Below are 27,280 nucleotides of genomic sequence, written 5' to 3'. Positions count from 1 at the left end.
TCCTTTACCGCTTTTGACGTGTGTTTGGGGTCATGGTCCTGTTGGAACACCCAACTGCGCCCAAGACCCAACCTCCGGGCTGATGATTTTAGCTTGTCCTGAAGAATTTGGAGGTAATCCTCCTTTTTCATTGTCCCATTTACTCTCTGTAAAGCACCAGTTCCATTGGCAGCAAAAAAAACAGGCCCAGAGCATAATACTACCACCACCATGCTTGACGGTAGGTGTGGTGTTCCTGGGATTAAAGGCCTCACCTTTTCTCCTCCAAACATATTGCTGGGTATTGTGGCCAAACAGCTCAATTTCTAGGGAGGTGTTTAGGGCACGTCCAACCGGTAGGAGGCCACGAGGAAGACCCAGGACACGTTGGGAAGACTATGTCTCCCGGCTGGCCCGGGAACACCTCGGGATCCCCCGGGAAGAGCTGGACGGAGTGGCTGGGGAGAGGAAAGTCTGGGCTTCCCTGCTTAGGCTGCTGCCCCCGCGACCCGACGGATGGACCGATGGATGACCACAGAACTTTCCTCCAGAAAGTCTTATCTTTGTCAATGTGACTTTAGACAAGCTTTGAGGTGTCACTTCTGGAGCAAGGGCTTCCTTCTTGCATGGTAGCCTCTCAGTCCATGGCGATGCAAAACACGCTTAATAATAACAATAATAATAATAATGGATTAGATTTGATATTGCGCTTCTCTATTATTAGACACTCAAAGCGCTCACGGAGAAGTGAGAACCCATCATTCATTCACACCTGGTGGTGGTAAGCTACATTTGTAGCCACAGCTGCCCTGGGGTAGACTGACGGAAGTGAGGCTGCCAGTTTGCGCCTACGGCCCCTCCGACCACCACCTATCATTCATTCACCAGTTTGAGCGGCACCGGGGGCAAGGGTGAAGTGTCCTGTCCAAGGACACAACGGCAGCGATTTGGATGTCAAGAGGCCGGGAGCGAACCTGCAACCCTCAGGTTTCTGGCACGGCCGCTCTACCCACTACGCCATACCGCCCCATACCCCCTCCGCTTGACTGTGGACACTGACACCTGTGTTCCGGCAGCTTCCCATTCATTGCAGACCTGCTTTTTGGTGGTTCTCGGTTGACTCTTGATCACCCTGACCAATTTTCTCTCAGCAGCAGGTGATAGCTTGCGTTTTCATCCTGATCCTGGCAGTGACAAAACTGTGCCATGCACTTTATACTTACAATTGTCTGCACAGTTGCTTTTTGAAATGGCTCCAAGTGACTTTCCTGACTTGTTCAAGTCAATGATTCGTTTTTTCAGATCTGTGCTGAGTTCCTTTGACTCTCCCATTGTCGCGTTTGTAACCGAGTCTAATGACTGCATCACAAGAGCCCTATTTAAATTGGCTCAGAGAAGTAAACAGGTGTCGTCAATCATAATCACTCACATGAAGTTAAGAGGCCATGCCATGAAGCTAATTTGATTTGATTGTAACTTTTCTACATCACCAAAATTGATCAAGTATGTTGCTGTATGTATACTTTTGACCCAGCAGATTTGCTCACATTTTCAGTAGACCCATAATAAATTCATAAAAGAACCAAACTTAATAAATGTCTTTGTGACCAACAAGTATGTGCTCCAATCACTCTATCACAAAAAAATAAGAGTTGTAGAAATTATTGGAAACTCAAGACAGCCATGACATTATGTCCTGTAAACTTTTGTAAACTAAATATCACAAACTGAGATCAACATGGAATAGTAGTGACCACTAATGGTGAATGTACAAAATATCAAGAAGGTACAAGTAAAAAAATATTTATTGGAGAAACATGTTAGCCACACACACCGTACTTATTAACATATAATACATGACACATTGTACAAAAACACTCACACAGACTAAAACTATTTGCCAGCAAAAACGGCGTTTTCTTCAGTGGCTGGGCCGGAAGGGGAAGGGCATCCCCGTCATGAACGGCTGAGCGGGGTACTGCGGATGCGAGGAGGGATGCGGGGCCAGCGGTGTGTGGGGCGCGTGTGCCGGGTGTATGGGGTGCGAGGCGATGGGAGAATGGGATGCGTGCGGGCTGAAAGCCAGAGGCGGGGTGTGGATGTTGTTGTAGTACATCACTGGGCCTGATAACACCAACTGGAGCAAACTGCAGGAGCAAAAACACACACAAGGTAAATGGGACAAGTGAAAATATTCCAATATATTATTTGAATTTTAAAGTGTGAAAACCAGTAGTACGTGGACCCCGACTTAAAGAAGTTGAAAAATGTATTCGGGTGTTACCATTTAGTGGTCAATTGTACTGAACTGTGCAATTTACTAATAAAAGTTTCAATCAATCAATAGTTACTTCTTAAGCCCACTAGATGGCGACAAAGAGCATTAAAATGACTATCATACTTCCAGGTCATTACAGAAGCATGTAAATAAACTCAAAATGACAACAGGGTAAGGAAACATTTGTTTTAGAACAGGGGTGTCCAAAATGCGGCCCGGGGGCCATTTGCGGCCCGCAGCTAATAGTTTACCGGCCCGCCACACATTCTGCAAAAATTTAAAAAAACATTTAAAAAGTGGAATGAGGTGAAATCTAACAAGAAAAAGTTGCAATGTTGACACAAAGCTGCCATGCAGGCTGTTTTTTTCTTATGTCTTTGTTTCTTTTTCTTTTTTTTTGCCATTGCTATAAAAAAAAAAAAAGACTAAAAATCTATGTTATAATGAATTATTACTTAAAAAATATCACTTTAAAATGTTTTATGTGGAAAAAATATTGCATATATTGTGTGGTTGCCATATAAAAACATCAACGTTTTATTTGACAAAAGAGCATAAAACAAACAAAATAATAGTTCAAACGTAAAATCGACAGATATATCTGAAGTTGATCTCGTAATTTAAGTGTTAAAAGTTTAAAAAAAACTAACAAAAATGTATCACTTTATGAGTGGGGGACCTTTTGGATCCATAATATATTTAGTAGGATTTTATTTAACTTTTCACTGTGATTACTCAAAAATATTAAAGACTTAAAATCAATGGTGTCCTGCATTATTGATCATTTAAGGCTCTAATTACTAAATACTTCATATTTCAGTTTTACTATAAAAAGTTGTCTTTGACAGAAAACCTTTTTTTTTTTTTACTTTATATCAACCTCAAGTTGATATAGAGATTTACTGTAAGCATTAAATAAAAAAAAATAATAATAATTTGACTTATTTTTAACAGTTTAATGACTGAGACCCTTTATAGTCCCCGGGAGCCCTAAAGGTTAAAAAAAAAAAAAATTCCATATATTTTGTTAAGGTTTGAAAATGAAAAATATCAAAATGGCCCCCACATGCTTAAATTTTTCCGTCTACGGCCCTAAGTGGAAAAAGTTTGGACACCCCTGTTTTAGAAGAATAGAAACATCTTTAAGTGAAGTTCACAATATCAGACCTGGACAACCCTACTGTGCTAAAAATAGGGCACAACAAAATCATTCTTCCTACTGAATAACATGAATTCAGTACAAATGTAGTCAAAGAGCTTGCTCATTTTTTAAAACCACAAAATATAACAAGAACACCACCTGGCCTTGTTCACACTGCAGGTCAATTCCATTTTTTTTTTTTGCTTATATGTGACCCCTTTACCATGAATTGATTAACGTGGACCCCGACTTAAACAAGTTTAAAAACTTATTCGGGTGTTACCATTTAGTGGTCAAGTGTACGGAATACGTACTGGACTGTGCAATCTACTAATAAAAGTCTCAATCAATCAATCAATCAAAACCCGTATCGGATTTTTTTCATGTCTATGTGGAAAGTGCAATTCTGAATTTGTCAAAGGCCTCTTTCGTACATGGATATAAAAAAAGATATGCACCTAATAATGTGACTGCAGTGTGACAATATGACATCATTCTCCTCCAAATAGACGGCTGCATAATAAATAGTTGACAAATGAGCACAAAACAAGCAAAAAATAATGTTTTGGGAACTCACGTCAATCATGTTCCATCACTCCCTTCTTGGAGCAGACGTCGCAGGAAAATGTCCCAAAAACTGCAAAAGGCCAAAGTGCTTGACCTCTTCCTTCTTATTCTTCAATGCGATATTCTGCTCAGAAAATGTTGACTTTGGTCGCACAAAATCCTTAAAATTGCCACAAATGCGGAATTGAAGCCATGTGATGACGTCATGTCTGCACGCGGGTCAGATTGCGTTCACAGTAGACATTTCCTTTTTTGTTTTTTAATGTGAACAATTACATAAAAAGATCGCTTTTGACAACAACAACAAAATATGAATTGGACATCTTACCCTGCAATGTGAACATAGCCTTTGTTGCCACTAGTGGTTTAAAGTGGAACTGCATTTATTTTTATTTTTTTTATGTTGCCTTAAATGAATCCCTGCAAGAGCAAAGTTGGTGCTTTCTTACTTGTTGTGTGGGAGGCGTGAACAGATGGCTCTCAGGTCCTCTGTAAGAACAAAACAATAATACAGCATTAGATTGTGTACCCTATTTTCCGGACTATAAGGCGCACTTAAAATCCTTATTTTTTTCTCAAAACTGGACAGTGCGCCTTATAACCCGGTGCGCCTAATGTAAGGAATAAGTATGGTTGAGCTTACCGACCTCGAAGCAATTTTATTTGGTACATTGTGTAATGATAAGTGTGACCAGTAGATGGCAGTCAAACATAAGAGATAAGTGTATAGGCTGCACCGTTTGATGTGCTTCAACATACGAGTATTATTATGGTGTGTGCATAAGGTAAGACATATTATCTGGCTTTTTGTTTCGCAATATTATGCAAAAGCAACTTTTCTTACCTTCTAGTATCTGCTGATCTGTATTTGGGATCTGCATAAATGCTGAAAAATTGCGCGGGTCCACCTTTGTAGTCGATAAGCTTCTTCTTTTTCTCTATCTTCTTGTTATGGGACATTCATCCTCCGCTGTTGCCATTTCTTGTATAAAGTAGTGTAAAGTTCTTACTTATATCTGTCAGTAAACTCCCCATGAAAGCGCCAAAACATACTGGTGTAGTGAGTTTACATTATTCACCCAAAAAACTTTAGTTCTTAAGAGTTCCGACGGGACGGGTTTTCACGGGACACATTTCCGGTGTTGTTGTTTCCGGATGAGGAGATGCTGCTCTGTTATTGATTTAAAAAGTTAAAGTTAATGTACCACTGATAGCCAGCCACACACACACTAGGTGTGGCGAAATTACTCTCTGCGTTTGACCCGTCCCCTTGTTCCACCTCCTGGGAGGTGTGGGGAGCAGGGAGCAGCAGCGGTGGCCGCGCTCAGGAATCATATTGGTGATTTAATCCCCAATTCCAACCCTTGATGCTGAGTGCCAAGCAGGGAGGTAAAGGGTCCCATTTTTATAGTCTTTGGTATGACTCGAAAGTAAAGTCTGAATGTCATTAAAACATTAGCTCCATCTTTTGACACTTCTTCCACTCCCGTTCTTGAATGCTACACCGCTACAACAAAGATGACGGAGAAAAGACGCTGCCGAAGGTGAGCCACGTTAATAAGACCGCCCACTAAACGGCGCATCCTGAAGCGACTGTCAAAAAGCGGCTTGAAGATGATCTGTAAAACATCATCTATGCAACATTTTGACCAAAGAACCACCATTACATGTTATGTAGACCACAAGGAAGTGTTTGTATTTTGTGTAGTGTTTTGTATATTGTACAGTATTTTGTATTTCTACAGTGTTTTGTATATCGTACAGGATTGCTTATTATTTTTATTGGATAGTAGTCTGTTTATTTCAATTGTTAGTTTTTTTTCTTTATTACCTTTTGTGTAATTTATTTTTACCCCATATTTGTTCCCACTACCGCACCTTAAGTTGGAGTCCTTAATCTCGTTATATGCAAATATAATGATAATAAAGTCCATTCTATTCTATTCTACATTTAGAAAAAAAAATAAAAATACGACTCCTTTAATGCGCCTTATAATCCGGTGCGCCTTTTATATGAAAAAAGAACAAAATTGACCATTCATCGGCAGTGCGCCCTATGGTCCGGAAAATACGGTATTTATTTGATTCTGAGAATAAATTAAAGTTGTTAACTTAAGGCCCAAGATGTTTGTTTACATGCTTTTTGTATTTCTCTTTGCTATTTGAGCTTATTGGACCCTAATTAGAATAAAAACTAAGAATCAACTTTTGATATAATGTACTTAGTCAATAAGTGCACAAACCTGTAAACTGCAAAAACTGAAATCTAAGTAAGATTTAATATCTCAAATAAGGGTGATATTTGCTTATTTTCTGTCTGATAAGATAATTCTTCTCACTAAGCAGATTTTATGTTAGAGTCTTTTACTTGTTTTAAGGGTTTTGGTCCTAAATGATCTCAGTAAGATATTACAGCTTGTTGCTGAGATTTGATGACCTATATTGAGTAAAACATGCTTGGAATTAGAATATCAACTGTTGCAAAGCTGTGTCATCAACACTCACAAGTATAAAACTACTTTTTTAAAGTAATAATTTCTTATTTCAAGCATGAAAGAGACAATTCTGTCTCATAATTAAAACAGATGACAGCCAAATGGACTTTGCTGTTTTATTTTCAATGAAACAATAGAAAATACTTACTTATATAGTAGTACAGTTGGCACAGTACAGTAAACTGACAGTTAATATTTAAACATTTAACATTTGACATTTCAAACAATTTTGAACAGAAATAGTTCATGCAGTCAGATAAATTCCTAAAAATTACAATTAAAAACATTTTGGCCGGGGGCCAGGCTGTATATATGCGCACTAATTGACTGAAAGAGCACACACTTGGCGCGATGATGTCATGTTATCGATGGAAAAATGAATTTTTAGACCATATCATTTGCCTGAGCGGCTAGGAGACCCCGAGAGTAACAAGCGGTTGCCTTGTTGCCTTTCCATTAAGAACAATAAATTAGTTTTTAGTATAAGTTTGCTGGTTTCAAGAAATGTAATATCATTATGTCAAGATAATGGCACTAGCATTTACTTCATTTAAGAATATTTTTCAACATATTGAGCAAAAAGGTCTCTTTTTTGTTTTTTCTACCAAGAAAAGTGCACTTGTTATTAGTGAGAATATACTTATTTTAAGGTATTTTTGGGTTCATTGAGGTTAGCTAATTTTACTTGTTTTGGTAAGTCTTGACAAGCCAAATTTTCTTGTTCTATTGGCAAATAATTTTGCTTAGTTCAAATAAAATACCCCTAACACTAGACAAAAGTATTGGGACACTAAGGACTAACACTGGACAAAAGTATTGGGACACTAAGGACTAACAGTAGACAAAGGTATTGGGACACTTAGGACTAACACTGGACAAAAGTATTGGGACACTAAGGACTAACACTGGACAAAAGTATTGGGACACTTAGGACTAACACCAGCGTGACCCCACTATGCAGAGAAGGTAGATAATGTGCGGGTAAAGATATGTTGTATGGGTGAAAGAAAGAAGCACCAGTGTGACCCCAGGATGCAGGGAAGGTAGGTAATGTGCAGGTAAAGATATGTTGAATGGGTAAAGGCAGGAAGCACCAGCCAAATATGCGGGCCCGACCATCGCTGCTTGCAGCTTTAATTTTTCTTGTTTTTGAACACTGACGTTTTGCAGTGTACTTCATGCTAAATCTTATTTTTACACTTTTTTCCCCCAAATTTCATTATGCTATACTCTTCTGACACCACCAGATGGCAGTATAAGTGTCCACATAAGCGGCTATAAGACCCCAATTCAGTAGTGTACACAATTTTGGAAATAAGAGCTAAAAAGGTGCTGTCCACGCATGTGGCCACTCAGGCCTTTAGAGGTTTTTAAATGTGTTTGTTTGATTGGCACACTCACCTCTGGAGCAGAGCAAGGCTCCGTTGGCCATGGCAACCTGCAGGGCCTGAGCCAGCCGGTCCAGAGCCAGCTGCGGATGCACATGCACGTCAGCAGCGGCTGGCGTGTGCGTGTGTTTGTCGGCCTGGTCCAACAGCCGGGACAGGTCGGAGGTCAGCGATGCCAAGGACTCCACCTGGAGGAGGGCCAGGCGACCGAATATGCCTTTCTCGTTCAGTATGTTTGGCAGGAGCATGAAGACCTGAAACAGAAAAAAAGCATATTGAGTACAAATAGGTCACGCTCGCGTGTGTGAACGCCCCCGAGCTCGCACCTGCAGGACGCTCAAATGGAGTGCGGAGAAAAGGGCCGCCACTTCTTGCTCGCTGCCCGAGCTGCTGTGCGGCAACATCTGCTTCTTGTCCCGCTTGTACACCAGCGGGGCTTTGACGCACCAGCGCACCAGCCCGCCCAGAGGCGTGACGTCCAGCGAGGTGCTCGGCGGGCTGCCAGACAGGGGCGTGTTCAGGAAGGTGACCAGGACCAGGCGAGGGTCCTCTTGGATCCACGACACGATCATCTGGAGGAGCTCTAGAGGAGGCGTCAGCTCCTCTAAGATAAAAACAACAGAGTTAACCATGACAAACGTCATTCCTCCAGTAGTGTATCATAATCATATTTGTTGTCACTTAGGACCATGCATTTATTTGTGACAACCCCTTTGTAAAGATTTGCTCATAAACACATTATAACGGGACTCTGTTTATCTGGGCGATAGCTGAAAACTGTATCACGATATACAGTACAGGCCAAAAGTTTGGACACACCTTCTCCTCATTCAATGTGTTTCCTTTATTTTCATGACTATTTACATTGTAGATTGTCACTGAGGGCATCGAAACTATAAAACTTTTTTTTTTGTTTTAATATATTTTCTGTAGGAGAACAAACATGACACAAACCTTCCTAATTGTTAGAAATCCCACTGTTTACGTTATACATGCTTCACTGATGAGTATCTGGCAAGCACCATTTTGTCCTAATTTCAGCGATCCCTGAACTCACCGTAGTTTGTTTACATGCACAGCTTTCTCCGATGCTGCCACAGAAAGACGTGTTTTATGCCACTCCTCCTTTGTTTCATTTTGTCCACCAAACATTTTGTGCTGTGCGTGAATGCACAAAAGTGAGCATTGTTTATGTTATTGACTACTGTGGAGTGCTAATCAGGCATATTTGGTCAATCCATGACTGCAAGCTAATCGACGCTAACATGCTATTTAAGCTAGTTGTATGTACATATTGCATCATTATGCCTCATTTGTAGGTACCGTATTTTTTGGAGTATAAGTCGCACCGGAGTATAAGTCGCACCTTCCAAAAATGCATAATAAAGAAGGAAAAAACATAAATAAGTCGCATTTTTGGGGGAAATTTATTTGATAAAAGCCAACACCAAGAATAGACATTTGAAAGGCAATTTAAAATAAATAAAGAATAGTGAACAACAGGTTGAATAAGTGTACGTTATATGAGGCATAAATAACCAACTGAGAACGTGCCTGGTATGTTAACGTACCATATTATGGTAAGAGTCATTCAAATAACTATAACAGGGGTGTCCAAAGTGCGGCCCGGGGGCCATTTGCGGCCCGCAGCTAATTGTTTACCGGCCCGCCACACATTCTGCAAAAAATTGCAAAATTGATAATATTGCAAAAATTTTAAAAAGCATTTTAAAAAAGCGGAATGAGGTGAAATCTAACAAGAAAAAGTTGCAATGTTGACACAAAGCTGCCATGCAGGCTGTTTTAATGACTGAGACCCTTTGTGGTCCCCGGTAGCCCTAAAGGTTAAAAAAAAAAAAAATCCATATATTTTGTTAAGGTTTGAAAATGAAAAATATCAAAATGGCCCCCGCATGCTTAAATTTTTCCGTGTGCGGCTCGTTTACCAAACAATCTGTCACTCCTAATCGCTAAATCCCATGAAATCTTATACGTCTAGTCTCTTACGTGAATGAGCTTAATAATATTATTTGATATTTTACGGTAATGTGTTAATAATTTCACACATAAGTCGCTCCTGAGTATAAGTCGCACCCCTGGCCAAACTATGAAAAAAACTGCGACCTATAGTCCGAAAAATACGGTATATTTGAGCTTCAAGAGGTAGTCACCTGAAATGTTTTTCACTTCACAGGTGTGCTTGAAGCTCATTGAGAGAACGGCAAGAGTGTGCAAAGCAGTAATCGGAGCAAAGGGTGGCTATTTTGAAGAAACTAGAATATAAAACCTGTTTTCAGTTATTTCACCTTTTTTTCGTTAAGTACATAACTCCACGTGTGTTCATTTATAGTTTTGATGCCTTCAGTGACAATCTACAATGTAAATAGTCATGAAAATAAAGAAAAAACATTGAATGAGGAGGTGTGTCCAAACTTTTGGCCTGTACTGTACTTCACACAAAAGTCATCCTTTGTCCGTAATTTTTGGCCCAAAGCTAATGAAGATTTTGACAAAATAAGGGTAATAAGTTATTTTCGCCATTCTGTGTATTTTTTTTAATCATGTTTATTACGCCGTCACTAAACACAGCAGGAATATATATAGTGGAATGCATCAAATACAGCCCCAAAATTGCCCCAAAATTATATTTTGACTAAATGTAAGCACGTTTTATTGTACATTTATAAGCTGGAGTACGGTACAGGCCAAAAGTTTGGGCACACCTTCTCCTCATTCAATGGGTTTCCTTTATTTTCATGACTATTTACATTGTAGATTGTCCCTGAAGGCATCGAAACTATGACACCTGGGAAGTGAAAACCCTGTCAGGTGACTACCTCTTCAAGCTCATGGAGAGAATGCCAAGAGTGTGCACAGCGGTGATCAGCGCAAAGGGTGCCTACTTGGAAGAAACTAGAATATAAAACCTGTTTTCAGTAATTTCACCTTTTTTTTGGTTAGGTAAATAACTCCACATGTGTTCATTCATAGTTTTGATGCCTTCAGTGACAATCTACAATGTAAATAGTCATGAAAATAAAGAAAACGCATTGAAATGAGAAGGTGTGTCCAAACTTTTGGCCTGTACTGTACTTGTCCTACATTGATAATTTATATTTTTGTATGACCTATTGATATATGACCTACATCTAATAAGGAGGTTCCGCATTTTAAATATGCTTCATTACATACCTGAGCGGTCCATTTTCCATCCGATGTTTCTCAACCTACAGTACACACCTTCTCATTCAATGCGTTTTCTTCATTTTCATGACTATTTACATCGGGCCTGGGCAATCATTTTGCCACGGGGGGCCAAATTTCGAGAAAAAAATGTGTCTATTTTTTTAAGGAAGACTAATACAAAACCTCACAATAATGTCTGATTGAAAGCTAAAAACGTTATGACAGACCGCCTTAAAAGCAGAATGGAAATATATATATTTTTTTCCCTGAATGAGACACCCAGAATGTGGTATTTACAATATTAACTATGAACGATAACTATAAAATGTCAACACAAGCATGGAAAACACTCTAAAACAGGGGTGTCCAAAGTGCGGCACGGGGGCCATTGGCGGCCCGCAGCTAATTGTTTACCGGCCCGCCACACATTCTGGAAATGCTATTGCAAAAATTAAAAAAAAAAAAAAAAGTGGAATGAGGTGAAATCTAACTAGAAAAAGTTGCAATGTTGACACAAAGCTGCCATGCAGGCTGTTTTTTTTTTCTTTTGTCTATTTTTCTTTTTTTGCCATTGCTCAAAAAAAAATGTAATAATCAATGTTATCATGAATTATTGACCTATTCAAGGCTCCAATTATTTCAAATATTTCACTCTAAAATGTTTTATGTGGAAAATATTGCACAAAATATTGTGTGGTTGCCATACAAGAACATCAACATTTTCTTTGACAAAAGAGCATAAAACAAACAAATAAATAGTTGAAACGTAAAATCGACAGATATTTCTGAAGTTGATCTCGTAATGTAAGTGTTGAAAGTAAAAAAAATAACATGGCAGATAAATGCGTTAAAATGTAATATCGGAAATTATCGGTATCCTTTTTTTTATTATCGGTATCGTTTTTTTAAAATTGTATTTATTTATTTATTTTTTTTACACTCATTTACACTCATTCACACAAAAGGGTTGTTTCTTTCTGTTATTAATATTCTGGTTCCTACATTATATATCAATATATATCAATACAGTCTGCAAGGGATACAGTCCGTAAGCACACATGATTGTGCGTGCTGCTGGTCCACTAATAGTACTAACCTTTAACAGTTAATTTTACTACTTTTCATTAATTACTAGTTTCAATGTAACTGTTTTTATATTGTTTTACTTTCTTTTTTATTCAAGAAAATGTTTTTAATTTATTTATCTTATTTTATTTTATTAATTTTTTTTTTTAAAGTACCTTATCTTCACCATACCTGGTTGTCCAAATTAGGCATAATAATGTGTTAATTCCACGACTGTATATATCGGTTGATATCGGTATCGGTTGATATCGGTATCGGTAATTAAAGAGTTGGACAATATCGGAATATCGGATATCGGCAAAAAGCCATTATCGGACATCCCTAATAAAAATTTATCACTTTATGAGTGGGGCACCTTTTGGATCCCAACTATATTTAATGGGATTTTATTTATCTTTTCACTGTGATTACTCAAAAATAATAATGAATTAAAATCAATAGTGTCCTGCATTATTGATCTTTTTAAGGCTCTAAGTACTTCACATCAAACATTGCTTTCTGAATGTTGTGGGCAGTGGGGGAAATACTGCATATTTCAGTTTTATTATAAAAAAACAAAGTTGTCTTTGACAGAAAAGGCATAAAACCTTTTTTTTTTTTTTTAACTTTATACCAACCTGAAGTTGATATAATGTAGAGATTTACTGTAAGCGTTAAATAAAAATAAATAAATAATAATTTGACTTGTTTTTAACATTTTAATGACTTAGACCCTTTATGGTCCCCGGGAGCCCTAAAGGTAAAAAAATAAAAAATAAAAATCCATTTTTTTTGTTATGGTTTGAAAATGAAGAATATCAAAATGGCCCCCGCATGCTTTAATTTTTCCGTGTTTGGCCCTCATTGGAAAAAGTTTGGACACCCCTGCTCTAAAATCACTTAACTTCTTAAAACGAAGGTGCAAAAATAAGGACAATGTAAGAAATGCTTAATGAAGGGTAACACAATAGTACAACGTGTAAAAAGGTAAACAGAGAAACCCGAGAAGAACTATAATCTACGGCTGTGCTCTAAAGGGTGAGCGCGGCCAAGGTGATGTGGACGAATGTCTTGACTATAGTCCTTCTGAAATAACCCCAAAAACGGCCATACTATCGAGCTGACTCTTCCTGTTTTATTCACCATTCCTTCGCTCTCTGCAGCACCTATTTTTACCTTCTCTTCTCACACCATGCAGAGAATCCACCGCGAGACAACAAGATGGCATTAGCATGTCACGCCCACTGATCAGTGATCACTTCCTGCGCTGCTCGGTTACCAGAGAGCGAGTGCCTTTGCTCATGTAACCAACCTTGCTTCGCAACTTCCGGTTTCTTCCGGCAAAGAAGAAAAAAAAATATCTAAAGTTTTATCTAACACATTTTTTATAGATATGTTTTACATAATAAGATAAACTATATCTTAAAATCGTTTTATCGCCGAGCCCTACAATGAAGCTTGTTGTTCTAACTCTGTACAATACATGGCAACATAACTCTTCTTAACACAATTGTAATAAATTTAGCAACAATTTCTGATATTATTGTGTGAATGCTCCAAAACGTTCACATATATGGTTTTCTACACCAAAATTCATCTATTTATTCTTCTTCTCCAAATTTTGGCGCGCTCTACCTTCCACATTTTTCACCCGATTCAAGCCGTTCCAACTTCAAACTGTTCAGCCTATCTGGGAATCGCGGGCTCTCCCTTGAAAAATTCCAAAAATTCCCAGATTTCTAAGAACTCCAGGTTTTCCGGGACATTTTTCCCCATTCAAAATGAATTGGCCATTTTTCAAACTTCCACCATTTCCACATTTTTCAACCGATTCAAACCATTCCACCTTCAACACATTCCAACATCCTGGAAATTCAAACTACCCTGTTTCCAAGTTCAAATAAATTCCAGGATTTTCAGGAATTCCTGGTTTTCCAAAGCCCTATTTCTACCCTTTTTTCTGTCGACTACTCCTCCCACATTTTTCAACCCACTTCAACCGTTCCACCGTCAAAACATTCCTCCTAATTAGGACAAAAACCGAAGTTGTTTTTTGAACTGGAAAAATTCCCGGTTTTCCCGATATTCCAGGAATTCTGTAATACCATTTCTCAATTCAACATGTTACTACTTCAACATTTCTCGACCGATTTGAAAAATCCCAACACCAACCATTTCAACTCATTCAGAACATTCAAGTTTTTTATCATTTAAAAAAAAATTCCCGCACTTCCCGAAATTCCCAAACTTTTGGGAAATTCTAATTGAAATCAATGGGACATTCTTCAAAGCTCTTGACCGATTTAAACAATTCCAACACCAACTAATTCAGCTCATTCAGGACATGCATGCTCCTAATCATTTTCAAAAAAATCCCTATTTTCCCCAAATTCCCAGTAAGTTCCCATTGGAAATGATTGGGACATTTTCCAAGTTGCACAAGTCCCACATTTTTTAACCTATTCAAACCATTCCACCTTCAACACATTCCACTCATCCTGGGAATTCAAACTATAATTTTTCCAATTTCAAAAAAATTCCAGGAATTTTCAAACCCTTTTTCCGACCCCTTTCAACCGTTCCATCGTCAAATCATTCCTCTTCATCAGGACAAAAAGCTAAGTTGTTTTTTGAACTGGAAAAATTCCTGGTTTCCCAAAATTCCAGGAATTCCGTAATACTATTTCTCAATTAAAAATGTTACTACTTCAACATTTCTCGACCGATTTCAAAAATTCCAACAACAACCATTCACAACATTTAGCATTTTGTAAAAAAATACCAAATTTCCATGAAACGCTAAGAAAACGGAAATGCTGATTATCGGTCCTGCTAGACACCAACATCTATTTAATAATACCACCTTAACATTTGACAACCAAACAATTAAACAAGGCGACTCGGTAAAGAATCTGGGTATTATCTTCGACCCAACTCTCTCGTTTGAGTCACACATTAAGAGTGTTACTAAAACGGCCTTCTTTCATCTCCGTAATATCGCTAAAATTCGTTCCATCTTGTCCACTAGCGACGCTGAGATCATTATTCATGCGTTCGTTACGTCTCGTCTCGATTACTGTAACGTTTTATTTTCGGGTCTCCCTATGTCTAGCATTAAAAGATTACAGTTGGTACAAAATGCGGCTGCAAGGCTTTTGACAAAAACAAGAAAGTTTGATCATATTACGCCTATACTGGCTCACTTGCACTGGCTTCCTGTGCACTTAAGATGCGACTTTAAGGTTTTACTACTTACGTATAAAATACTACACGGTTTAGCTCCAGCCTATCTCGCCGATTGTATTGTACCATATGTCCCGACAAGAAATCTGCGTTCAAAGAACTCCGGCTTATTAGTGATTCCCAGAGCCAAAAAAAAGTCTGCGGGCTATAGAGCGTTTTCTGTTCAGGCTCCAGTACTCTGGAATGCCCTCCCGGTAACAGTTAGAGATGCTACCTCAGTAGAAGCATTTAAGTCCCATCTTAAAACTCATTTGTATAATCTAGCCTTTAAATAGACCCCCCTTTTTTAGACCAGTTGATCTGCCGTTTCTTTTCTTCTCTCCTCTTCTCCCCTGTCCCTTGCGAGGGGGAGTTGCATAGGTCCGGTGGCCATGGATGAAGTGCTGGCTGTCCAGAGTCGGGACCCCGGGTGGACCACTAGCCTGTGCATCGGTTGGGGACATCTCTGCGCTGCTGACCCGTCTCCGCTCGGGATGGTTTCCTGTTGGCCCCGCTGTGGACTGGACTCCCGCTGATGTGTTGGATCCACTGTGGACTGGACTTTCACAATATTATGTCAGACCCACTCGACATCCATTGCTTTCGGTCTCCCCTAGAGGGGGGGGTTACCCACATATGCGGTCCTCTCCAAGGTTTCTCATAGTCATTCACCGACGTCCCACTGGGGTGAGTTTTTCCTTGCCCGTATGTGGGCTCTGTACCGAGGATGTCGTTGTGGCTTGTACAGCCCTTTGAGACACTTGTGATTTAGGGCCATATAAATAAACATTGATTGATTGATTGATTGATGAAATTCCCATTGAAAAGAACGGGACGTTTTTTCAAAGTTCCAAAAGTCCCACATTTTTTATCCGATTCAACCCGTTCCAACTTCAAACTGTTCGGCCTATCCGGGAATCGCGGGCTCTCCCTTGACAAATTCCAAAAATTCCCAGATTCCCAAGAATTCCAGGTTTTTCGGGACATTATTCCCCATTCAAAATGAATTGGCCATTTTTCAAACTTCCACCATTTCCACATTTTTCAACCGATTCAAACCATTCCACCTTCAACACATTCCACTCATCCTGGAAATTCAAACTATAATTTTCCAATTTCAAAAACATTCCAGGAATTCCCAGAAATCCCGTTTTTTCTGATGACTACCCCTTCCACATTTTTCGACCCTTTTCTATCGTTCCACCGTCAAATCATTCCTCTTCATCAGGACAAAAAACTAAGTTGTTTTTTGAACTGGAAAAATTCCCAGTTTTCCCAAAATTCTAGGAATTCAGTAATACTATTTCTCAATTAAAAATGTTACTACTTCAACATTTCTCGACCGATTAAAAAAATTCCAACACCAACTCATTCACAACATTCAAAATATTTAGCATTTTCTAAAAAAATTCCCAAATTTCCATTGAAAAGAATGGGACATTTTTTTCAAAGTTCCAAAACTCCCACATTTTTTATCCGATTCAAACCGTTCCAACTTCAAAATATTCAGCCTATTCAGGAATTGTGTGCTCCCTTTCAACAATTAGTCATTTTGAAGTTCACCTTCAGCATTTGAGCATTCACACGCAATTCCTTCAGGAATTGTTCATCCAGTTGAAAAATAACATTGGTCTCGCTATCTTGTGTCAGAAAAAAACAAACATCAGCAACTCAGTTTCTTTCGCTTTTCATGGTTTTGCTCACTTTTTGTTCTGGAACGATCTCCCTCTCCATGTGAGACAGGCCCCTTCTTTGGCTATTTTTAAGACCCTTCTTAAAACCCATTTTTATTCACTGGCTTTTAAACTAGCATGAGACTTTTAACTGTTTTCAACTGTTTTTAACTTTTTAACTGCTTTTTATCTAAACAAATTGTTCTTAGGGTAATTTGTATTTGCTTTTTCAATGTGTATTTTACTTCTGTTTTAAATGTTATTTTTTAGTCTGTCCTTTGCCTCTATTTCTTTGTGGTGTACAGCCCTTTGTTCTTCAACTGTGGTTGTTTTTAAAGGGCTTTATAAATAAAGTTGGTATGGTATGGTCTTCACAGAGCCCACAAAAACTGCATGCACATATGTCATGGACAATTATGCAGATTAAATGATGACGTTAGTTAATATTTACTAAAGAATAATATTTTGTAATATGTGAATGATTATAATTATTGTGAAAAAAAATCTAAATTTTGAATGCAGCTGAGATAGCAGTAGTAAATGGATGGATGGATATAATTATAATAATGCAATTATCAAAAATAATTATTTTTTAAAAATACATTACTTGAAACACTTGAAACATTTTTTTAAAAGGCCCCATTTTATGAGGAAATCTTTTTGAATGCTTTCATGCGTTTCCTGTGTCCAGATGTGATACCTGAGGTGAGGTCGTAGAGTGTGGTAACAGCAGTGATGAACTGGCAGCAGAAGCGTGGACTGGCGCTGTGGATATTCTGCAAGGTGGGCACGGAGCCTGGCATCATGCTGCAGTAGTCGTCCACCAGAACTTGCGCCAGACGCACACAATACACACAGTGGGTCCTCTGTAAGAGAGATGCGGGACACAAAGGGTTATATACTGCAACCATGAAGCTCAAAATGTTGTATTGCAATGTTTGCAGGTGTTTGTGGTGAATGGTTGCATATGACCACTGTTTGCGATACTATGTTGACATGTGAACTAAAGCATCTAAGGGCATTTTTTGTCAAAGTGCAGGGTTGGTTTTTTTTTATATCGCCATACAGCGTAAAGCTCCAGTTCTGTTGATTGAGCGATTGATATCCCTCTGCAGCAGCTACGTATTTTAACTGCAGTTGCAGCGTTGCGCCACTATAGAGGCGCTACATCGACAGCAGTGCACCGGAAAGACCTGAAGCAACTACCGAAGAAGAAACAGATCGAATCGTGTTTTTTCCCGCTACTTGGTGCATAATGTTGACCGCCGTGACAAGTGGATTTCTGCCATCAGAACATGATACGGACGGATCACCGGACTCCTATAGAACACTCCAGACTGTGCTGTGAACATTTTGTCTGTGGTAAGCGAACACAGCTAGTAGTGTTGGCTTTGTTTCCAACCTTTTGTGACTACTGTATTTTTCGGACTGTAAGTCGCAGTCTTTTTTCATAGTTTGGCCGGGGGTGCGACTTATACTCAGGAGCGACTTATGTGTGAAATTATTAACACGTTACCGTAAAACATCAAATAATATTATTTAGCTCATTCACGTAAGAGACTAGACGTATAAGATTTCATGGGATTCAGCGATTAGGAGTGACAGATTGTTTGGTAAACGTATAGCATGTTCTATATGTTACCCTATCTCTAAGGGAGAGCCCCGCCACCCGACGGAGGAAGCTCATTTCGGCCGCTTGTACCCGTGACCCTGTCCTTTCGGTCATAACCCAAAGCTCATGACCATAGGTGAGGATGGGAACGTAGATCGACCGGTAAATTGAGAGCTTTGCCTTCCGGCTCAGCTCCAACACTTTTGCCGCCTACTTGACATATCACGGTGGTCTGTTCAACATCTTCCCGCTTGAAGCCAAACCACCGCCAGACGATGGACCCCGTGCTGTTTTTCTTGGGAATTTATTCTTCTTTCCTTTGTTACCAGATGACAGTCTGTGACATATGTAAGAAGGTGCGCTTGTTTTATGTCTCTGTGAGAAGGAGAGAGTAGAAAGAGTGAGAAAAGCCTGTAGTGTAATGCCCGCAGCTAAAAGCAGCTGCGTGAGAACGTATACTCCAAAACTAGGGCTGGGCGATATGGCCTTTTATTAATATCTTGATATTTTTAGGCCATATCACGATACACGATATATATCTCCATATTTTGCCTTAGCCTTGAATGAACACTTGATGCATATAATCACCGCAGTATGATGATTCTATGTGTCTACATTATAACATTCTTGTTCATACTGCATTAATATATGCTCATTTTATACTTTCATGCCGAGAGGGGAATCACAACTAAGTCAATTTACCAAAACTGTATTTATTAAACAGTTATTAAGCAGTGGCACAAACATTCATGTCATTTCCAAAACAGAAAGTGCAAGATTGTCAGAGACATTTTAAAGCAAGCTATGAGTGCACTTTTGTGCATGATGTCACTAAGATGACATATCAAAACAACACTAAATTAAAGTGCACTTTTTGTACAGAACGCCACTACAATAATTTAAAACTAATAAAGTGCACTTTTGTGCATGATGTCACACAAGATATTTCAATAACTGTCAAATAAAAATGAGCTGCATAATAGGAAATCAAATAGTGTACCGTATTTTTCGGACTATAAGTCGCAATTTTTTTCATAGTTTGGCCGGGGGTGCGACTTATACTCAGGAGCGACTTATGTGTGAAATATAAAATATCAAATAATATTATTTAGCTCATTCACGTAAGAGACTAGACGTATAAGATTTCATGGGATTTATCGATTAGGAGTGACAGATTGTTTGGTAAACGTATAGCATGTTTTATATGTTATAGTTATTTGAATGACTCTTACCATAATATGTTACGTTAACATACCAGGCACGTTCTCAGTTGGTTATTTATGCCTCATATAACGTACACTTATTCAGCCTGTTGTTCACTATTCTTTATTTATTTTAAATTGCCTTTCAAATGTCTATTCTTGGTGTTGGCTTTTATCAAATACATTTCCCCAAAAAATATGACTTATACTCCAGTGCGACTTATATGTTTTTTCTTTATTTATTATGCATTTTCGGCCGGTGCGACTTATACTCCGGAGCGACTTATACTCCGAAAAATACGGTATATATTTTTATAGTTATATATATTATAATAATATTACATTTTTAGAAAAATATATACATCCATCCATCCATCCATTCTCCACCGCCTATCCCCTCCGGGGCCGCGGGGGGCGCTGGAGCCCATCCCAGCTGCAATCATTTATATTATATTTAAACAGTTGGGAAAAGATGTCCACAAAGTAAAGATTGTGAAAGTAAAAAGCAAACAAACTAAAAAAACAAGACAGACAAAAATTGTGGATAAAGTGAGGCGCTGTGAGTACTTTCGGGATCCATAGTATACTAGCACAAGTTCAGTTTAGTGTATTTGTAGTTCAGTGTTCACCTGTAGCCAGTTGGCAGCACATTCCAGGATGGGAACTCGACTCACGGCGACCGCCATGGAGACCAGTTTTCCGAGCAGTGCCATGCGGCTGTCATCCGCCTGGTTGCCTTGGAGGCTGAAGAGGGCGGAGAACATGAGCTGGCGGACATTGTCGCGGCTCTGTTCCTGGAAACAGCTGCACATGATCTCCAGAAGCTGGAGCTCCTGCAGCGCGCTCATTCTCTAAAAGAAAAAAGTCTGTGGTTATTAGCCGGTGTCTATTTTTGTTTTGTTTACAAAATTCAGTATACACGATGTCATGCCTTACCCTGGTCAGGGCGTTCCTATCCTTGGGTGCATGGAGAATGAATTCCTCCACCAGTTCTAAGGTTTTGGTGTCCACCTGGGGCGGCTGCCTTCCGGACTGAACCAGGTTACTGATGTAGATGTCCAGGTGGTACAGCAGCTCCTTGGCGGCACTCAGCACGTCACGAGGCAGCAGGGACTGACGTATGTCACCCATCGCTACCTAATGGACATGGAAATTACATTTTGCAATAACTTCCTCCACACTTTGATAGAATTAATTTGAAAACATAGGCATGTTTCTAGCGCTGGGCGATATATCGAATATACTCGATATATCGCGGGTTTGTCTCTGTGCAATGTAGAAAATGACTATATCGTGATATTGGCGTATACGTTCTCAAGCAGTTGCTTTTAGCTGCGGGCACTACACTACAGGCTTTTCTCACTCTTTCTACTCTCTCTTTCTCACAGAGACATAAAACAAGCGCACCTACATATGTCACATACTGTCATCTGGTAACAAATGAAGTAAGAATTAATTCCCAAGAAAAACAGCACGGGGGTCCATCGTCTGGCGGTGGTTTGGCTTCAAGCGGAAAGATGTTGAACAGACAACCGTGATATGTCAAGTTTGCGGCAAAAGTGTTGCTACAAAAAGTAGCAGTACTGCTAATTTGTAGCATGACTTGAAAAGTCACCCGCTAGAGCAGGGGTCGGCAACCCGCGGGTTTAGCGCCGCCCTAGTGGCTCTCTGGAGCTTTTTCAAAAATGTATGAAAAATGGAAAAAGATGAGGGGAAAAAATATATATTTTTTGTGTTAATATGGTTTCTGTAGGAGGATAAACATGACACAAACCTCCCTAATTGTTATAAAGCACACTGTTTAATATTTAACATGCGTCACTGATTCGAGTATTTTTGCGAGCGCCGTTTTTTCCTACTAATTTTGGCGGTCCTTGAACTCACCATAGTTTGTTTACATGTATAACTTTCTCCGACTTTCTAGGACGTGTTTTATGCCACTTCTTTTTCTGTCTCATTTTGTCCACCAAACTTTTAACGTTGTGCATGAATGCACAAAGGTGAGTTTTGTTGATGTTATTGACTTGTGTGGAGTGCTAATCAGACATATTTGGTCACTGCAAGCTAATCGATGCTAACATGCTATTTAGGCTAGCTACTGTATATGTACATATTGCATCATTATGCCTCATTTGTAGGTATATTTGAGCTCATTTAGTTTCCTTTAAGTCCTCTTAATTCAATTTATATCTCATGACACACTATCTGTATGTAATATGGCTTTTAATTTATTGTGGCTCCAGACAGAATTGTTTTTGTTTTTTTGGTCCGAACACTGCGCTAGAGAATGAAGAGTGCTTGAAACTCTGCATGTCAACATCTCCGGCCGGTGCCACACCCACAAAATGCCGACGCAACCATTTCCACATCAACACCGTATGAAAAAAATAGTCAACAACAGAAGGAGATAACGTCCACAGGAACCTACCACATAGCGAAGAACATACCGTATTTTTCGGAGTATAAGTCGCTCCGGAGTATAAGTCGCACCGGCCGAAAATGCATAACAAAGAAGGAAAAAAACATATATAAGTCGCACTGGAGTATAAGTCGCATTTTTTGGGGAAATGTATTTGATAAAACCCAACACCAAGAATAGACATTTGAAAAGCAATTTAAAATAAATAAAGAATAGTAAACAACAGGCTGAATAAGTGTACGTTATATGAGGCATAAATAACCAACTGGGAACGTGCCTGGTTTGTTAACGTAACATATTATGGTAAGAGTCATTCAAATAACTATAACATATAGAACATGCTATACGTTTACCAAACAATCTGTCACTCCTAATCGATAAATCCCATGAAATCTTATACGTCTAGTCTCTTACGTGAATGAGCTAAATAATATTATTTGATATTTTATATTTCACACATAAGTCGCTCCTGAGTATAAGTCGCACCCCCGGCCAAACTATGAAAAAAATTGCGACTTATAGTCCGAAAAATACGGTACACTATTTGATTTCCTCTTATGCAGCTCATTTTTATTTGACAGTTATTGAAATATCTTGTGTGACATCATGCACAAAAGTGCACTTTATTAGTTTTAAACTATTGTAGTGGCGTTCTGTGCAAAAAGTGCACTTTAATTTAGTGTTGTTTTGATATGTCATCTTAGTGACATCATGCACAAAAGTGCACTCATAGCTTGCTTTAAAATGTCTGTGACAATCTTGCACTTTCTGTTTTGGAAATGACATGAATGTTTGTGCCACTGCTTAATAACTGTTTAATAAATACAGTTTTGGCAAATTGACTTAGTTGTGATTTCCCTCTCTGCATGAAAGTTTAAAATGAGCATATATTAATGCAGTATGAACAAGAATGTTATAATGTAGACACATAGAATCATCATACTGCTGTGATTATATGCATCAAGTGTTCATTCAAGGCTAAGGCAAAATATGGAGATATATATCGTGTATCGTGATATGGCCTAAAAATATTGAGATATTAATAAAAGGCCATATCGCCCAGCCCTAGTTTTGGAGTATACGTTCTCACGCAGCTGCTTTTAGCTGCGGTCATTACACTACAGGCTTTTCTCACTCTTTCTACTCTCTCCTTCTCGCACAGACGTAAAACAAGCGCACCTTCTTACATATGTCACAGACTGTCATCTGGTAACAAATGAAGGAAGAATAAATTCCCAAGAAAAACAGCACGGGGTCCATCGTCTGGCGGTGGTTTGGCTTCAAGCGGGAAGATGTTGAACAGACCACCGTGATATGTCAAGTAGGCGGCAAAAGTGTTGGAGCTGAGCCGGAAGGCAAAGCTCTCAATTTACCGGTCGATCTACGTTCCCATCCTCACCTATGGTCATGAGCTTTGGGTTATGACCGAAAGGACAAGGTCACGGGTACAAGCGGCCGAAATTAGATTCCTCCGTCGGGTGGCGGGGCTCCCTTAGAGATAGGGTGAGAAGCTCTGCCATCCGGGGGGAGCTCAAAGTAAAGCAGCTGCTCCTCCACATGGAGAGGAGCCAGATGAGGTGGTTCGGGCATCTGGTCAGGATGCCACCCGAACGCCTCCCTAGGGAGGTGTTTAGGGCACATCCGACCGGTAGGAGGCCACGGGGAAGACCCAGGACACGTTGGGAAGACTATGTCTGGCCTGGGAACGCCTCGGGATCCCCCGGGAGGAGCTGGATGAAGTAGCTGGGGAGAGGAAAGTCTGGGCTTCCCTGCTTAGGCTGCTGCCCCCGCGATCCGACCTCGGATAAGCGGAAGAAGATGGATGGATGGCACTTACTTGGCGCTGACCAGAACCGTACGTGTGTGACAGTCCATTACATCGTCGACTGGGAATTAAAGAGTGCCTGCAAATGTATTTTTTATCTGAGTTTGATACATTTTGCATTATTTGCACAGCTATGTTATTTATTTTACGTAGAAAGAATATTTTTCTATTTTTTATTTATGTTATGTAATTCTGTACTACTTAGACAGTTTATTTTCTGTGCTGTTAATACCCATCCTGACTAACTGGGTTAATAAAAGAGTTTACAGTACAGTTGTCATTCACTTCAATTTCAGTGAATCTCGCTCCAAAATGAATATCTTTATATATATATATTTTCACCGGAAAACATATCGAGATATATATCGAATATCGAGTTTAAGTAAAAATATATTGAGATATACTTTTTCGTCCATATCACCCAGCCCTAATTGGTTGCTCACTTTTTTTAGAAGGATCATTTAGCAATTCAGTTCTCTTGTTGTTGCAATAATGATGTCTTGTTTTCACAACACCAGTTGTGTATCTAAGTTGTTAATATAAACACAGGGTGTCTGGCTCTACAATAGTCACTACACTTTATGATGGGACACTAACTTTATGATAGTCACACTTAGGGATGATGTTTGATGAGAAATTATCGAGTTCGAGCCCATTATCGAATCCTCTTATCGAACCGGTTCCTTATCGATTCTCTTATCGAGTCCAGATAGGTTGTTGTAAATAGAAAAAAACACAATATTTGGTTTAACAAAAGCTCACTTTTATTTTATAAGAAAAAAATAAAATAAAATAAATAAACAAATACTGACTGTTACCCCTTTAAAAAAATATATTGACTGTTGTTACCCAAAGTATATTAAGTGGGATTTTTCAGAAAAACAAATATATGCAGTAACACAAAAACAACCTGTCTCTGTGATCACTATAGGTGAATAGCCATGCCTTGAGGCGTTTTTTTCCGGTCAATTATTTTTGCTGCTTGTGTGACATCACAGGAAATGACGTAGTTCAGTCATTTCCTGTGATGCCCCACAGGGCATTTCTTGTGGGACGGGATTCGTTCCCAGGGATTCAAATAAAGAACCAACTCTTTTTCTTTACTATAGTGGCCTCGATAACAGGAACCGGTTCTCAAAAAGGGATTTGAGTCCATGGAATCGGTTCTTTTCTTATCGAACGACCGGGAGAACCGGTTTCGAAAATCATCCCTAGTCACACTACACTTTTGTGATCTCGACACTACACTTTGATAGTCACACTACACTTTATTTATGGTAGTGACGCTACGTTTTACGGTTGTGGCGCTACGCTTTATGGTAGTGGCGCTACGCTTTATGGTAGTACTAAACGTTCGTTCTTTCAATTTGGACAGAAATAATTACATGTCTTTTAAACTTGAGAACAATCTGACTATGCCAAAAAACATTCTATTAACGGAAGGGTGTCCAAAGTGCTCTGCGTTTTGTTGGAAAAGAGTTGTGATGTAAAGCGACAAAAAGTTACACATTTGATACGAATAACTCAAGCATGTCCTAAATTCTTCCACCAAGGACCTCATATTGAAAAGTCACAGTATGTGGGGGCCATTTTTTATTAATTTGTGAAAAAAAAAAGGTAGAAAAGGAAGTTTTTAAAGATAAAACTTAGGGTCAGCTTTGTAATATAAGTGACAGTGTATTATTATTATTATTATTTAGTTATTCGCATCATCATTTCTTTTTACTGCTGTTTTTTTTTTTTTAAACCTTGCAATAATTAATAATAATTACACCTTGTCACTTTTAGCACACAGCTGACAATAGGTTTTGACTTTAAACATATGAAATGTCTGTTTTTAGCAACAACAACAACAACAAAAATAATAATACAGAAAATTGCCCCCGCATACTACATTTTGTAGTATTTTGGGCTTGCTCCAAACCATTCCCACAAGGTTGGGAGCATGGAATTGTACAAAATGTTTTGGTATCCTGGAGCATTCAAAGTTCCTTTCACTGGAACTAAAGGGGCCAAGCACAACTCCTGGAGGGGGCCCTTCCTCCTCCAACATGACTGTGCACCAGTGAACAAAGCAAGGTCCATAAAGACATGGATGACAGAGTCTGGTGTGGATGAACTTGACTGGCCTGCACAGAGTCCTGACCTGAACCCAATAGAACACCTTTGGGATGAATTAGAACGGAGACTGAGAGCCAGGCCTTCAGTGTGTGACCTCACCAATGCGCTTTAGGTAGAATGGTGGAAAATACCTATAAACACACTCCGCAACCTTGTGGACAGCCTTCCCAGAAGAGTTGAAGCTGTAATAGCTGCAAAAGGTGGACCCACATCATATTGAACCCTGTGGAATGGGATGGCAGCGAGCATGTAATGCTAACGTCGCCGTTTTCCGCGCCACGAACACAACGTGAGCGTCAATTACCGGCACGGCAGCAACGAATTAATCGCGGTTATTGAGAAAAATGCTTACCTTTGATAGAATTCGCAATAAATGTTGAATAATAGGAGGATGACGGCGGAGTGAATGGCCGCTCGACGTTTCCGGGACAACTTCCTGTTGCTACGGAAGCCCCAGTGAGGGGAACGGTGTCGCCTTCGCCTTTTTCTGTGAGACGCAAATAACAAAAGTGTGTTTTTAATGATTATGAGCAGTGTTATTACCTCTTAGTGATACATATTCAGATTAGAGTGGTTAAAAAACACTTTGATTAGAATATTTAGCCAAAAAAACACTATTAAGAAAACCAATGTATTGTAACGACCTGCTGGGGTTGATGTTGTGTTCCTGAGTGAGTGATATCAGGAATTCCCATTGTTTATGAACGTATCACGCCTGTAAGGTGATTGGCTGAGAGGGAGGAAGCGTTCGTTGTTGCGGAAATGAACTTAGACTTGCATGTGGAAGTTGAGCTGTATGATTAAGAGTATAAAAGCCCTTAAATTGATATCCTTGTAAAAAAACATTTAAAGTGATTTAGGTAGCCCTTTTTGTCTTTTTTTTATTTTATTTTTATTTATTTTTTTAAAATGTTAGTATTAGTACTCTATCTGTATTTGCTTTGGTTTTCTTTCCTTGATGTTGAAAGTGCCTTGACTTTTGTGTGAATTATAAATGTGTATGTTTGTTCAATAAAAAAAAATAAAAAATAAAAGTTTAAAAAGAGCGTCAGACTGTGTGCACTTCTTCTGGACGCTACAGTATTATATAATCACGTGTTTATATTT

The 27,280-nt window shown here is 39.1% G+C and overlaps 1 protein-coding gene across 1 annotated transcript; it reads right to left on the bottom strand.

The window, feature by feature from the left end:
- Positions 1 to 1,766: 1,766 nt before the first annotated feature.
- ints15 (integrator complex subunit 15) lies at positions 1,767 to 26,927 on the bottom strand. Its single transcript, XM_062070210.1, has 9 exons — positions 26,818 to 26,927; positions 26,526 to 26,660; positions 20,745 to 20,945; positions 20,438 to 20,659; positions 17,695 to 17,860; positions 8,175 to 8,452; positions 7,862 to 8,102; positions 4,415 to 4,454; positions 1,767 to 2,126 (listed from the first exon to the last, which is right to left on the bottom strand). The coding sequence occupies exons 3-9, from the start codon at positions 20,937 to 20,939 to the stop codon at positions 1,901 to 1,903; spliced, it is 1,368 nt and encodes a 455-aa protein (XP_061926194.1). The 5' UTR covers positions 20,940 to 20,945; positions 26,526 to 26,660; positions 26,818 to 26,927; the 3' UTR covers positions 1,767 to 1,900.
- Between the last annotated feature and the right edge of the window lie 353 nt (positions 26,928 to 27,280).

Source organism: Entelurus aequoreus, linkage group LG14 (assembly GCF_033978785.1).
Source record: "Entelurus aequoreus isolate RoL-2023_Sb linkage group LG14, RoL_Eaeq_v1.1, whole genome shotgun sequence".
Taxonomy (NCBI): Eukaryota; Metazoa; Chordata; class Actinopteri; order Syngnathiformes; family Syngnathidae; genus Entelurus; species Entelurus aequoreus.
This window is presented reverse-complemented; position numbering and strand designations above follow the sequence as displayed.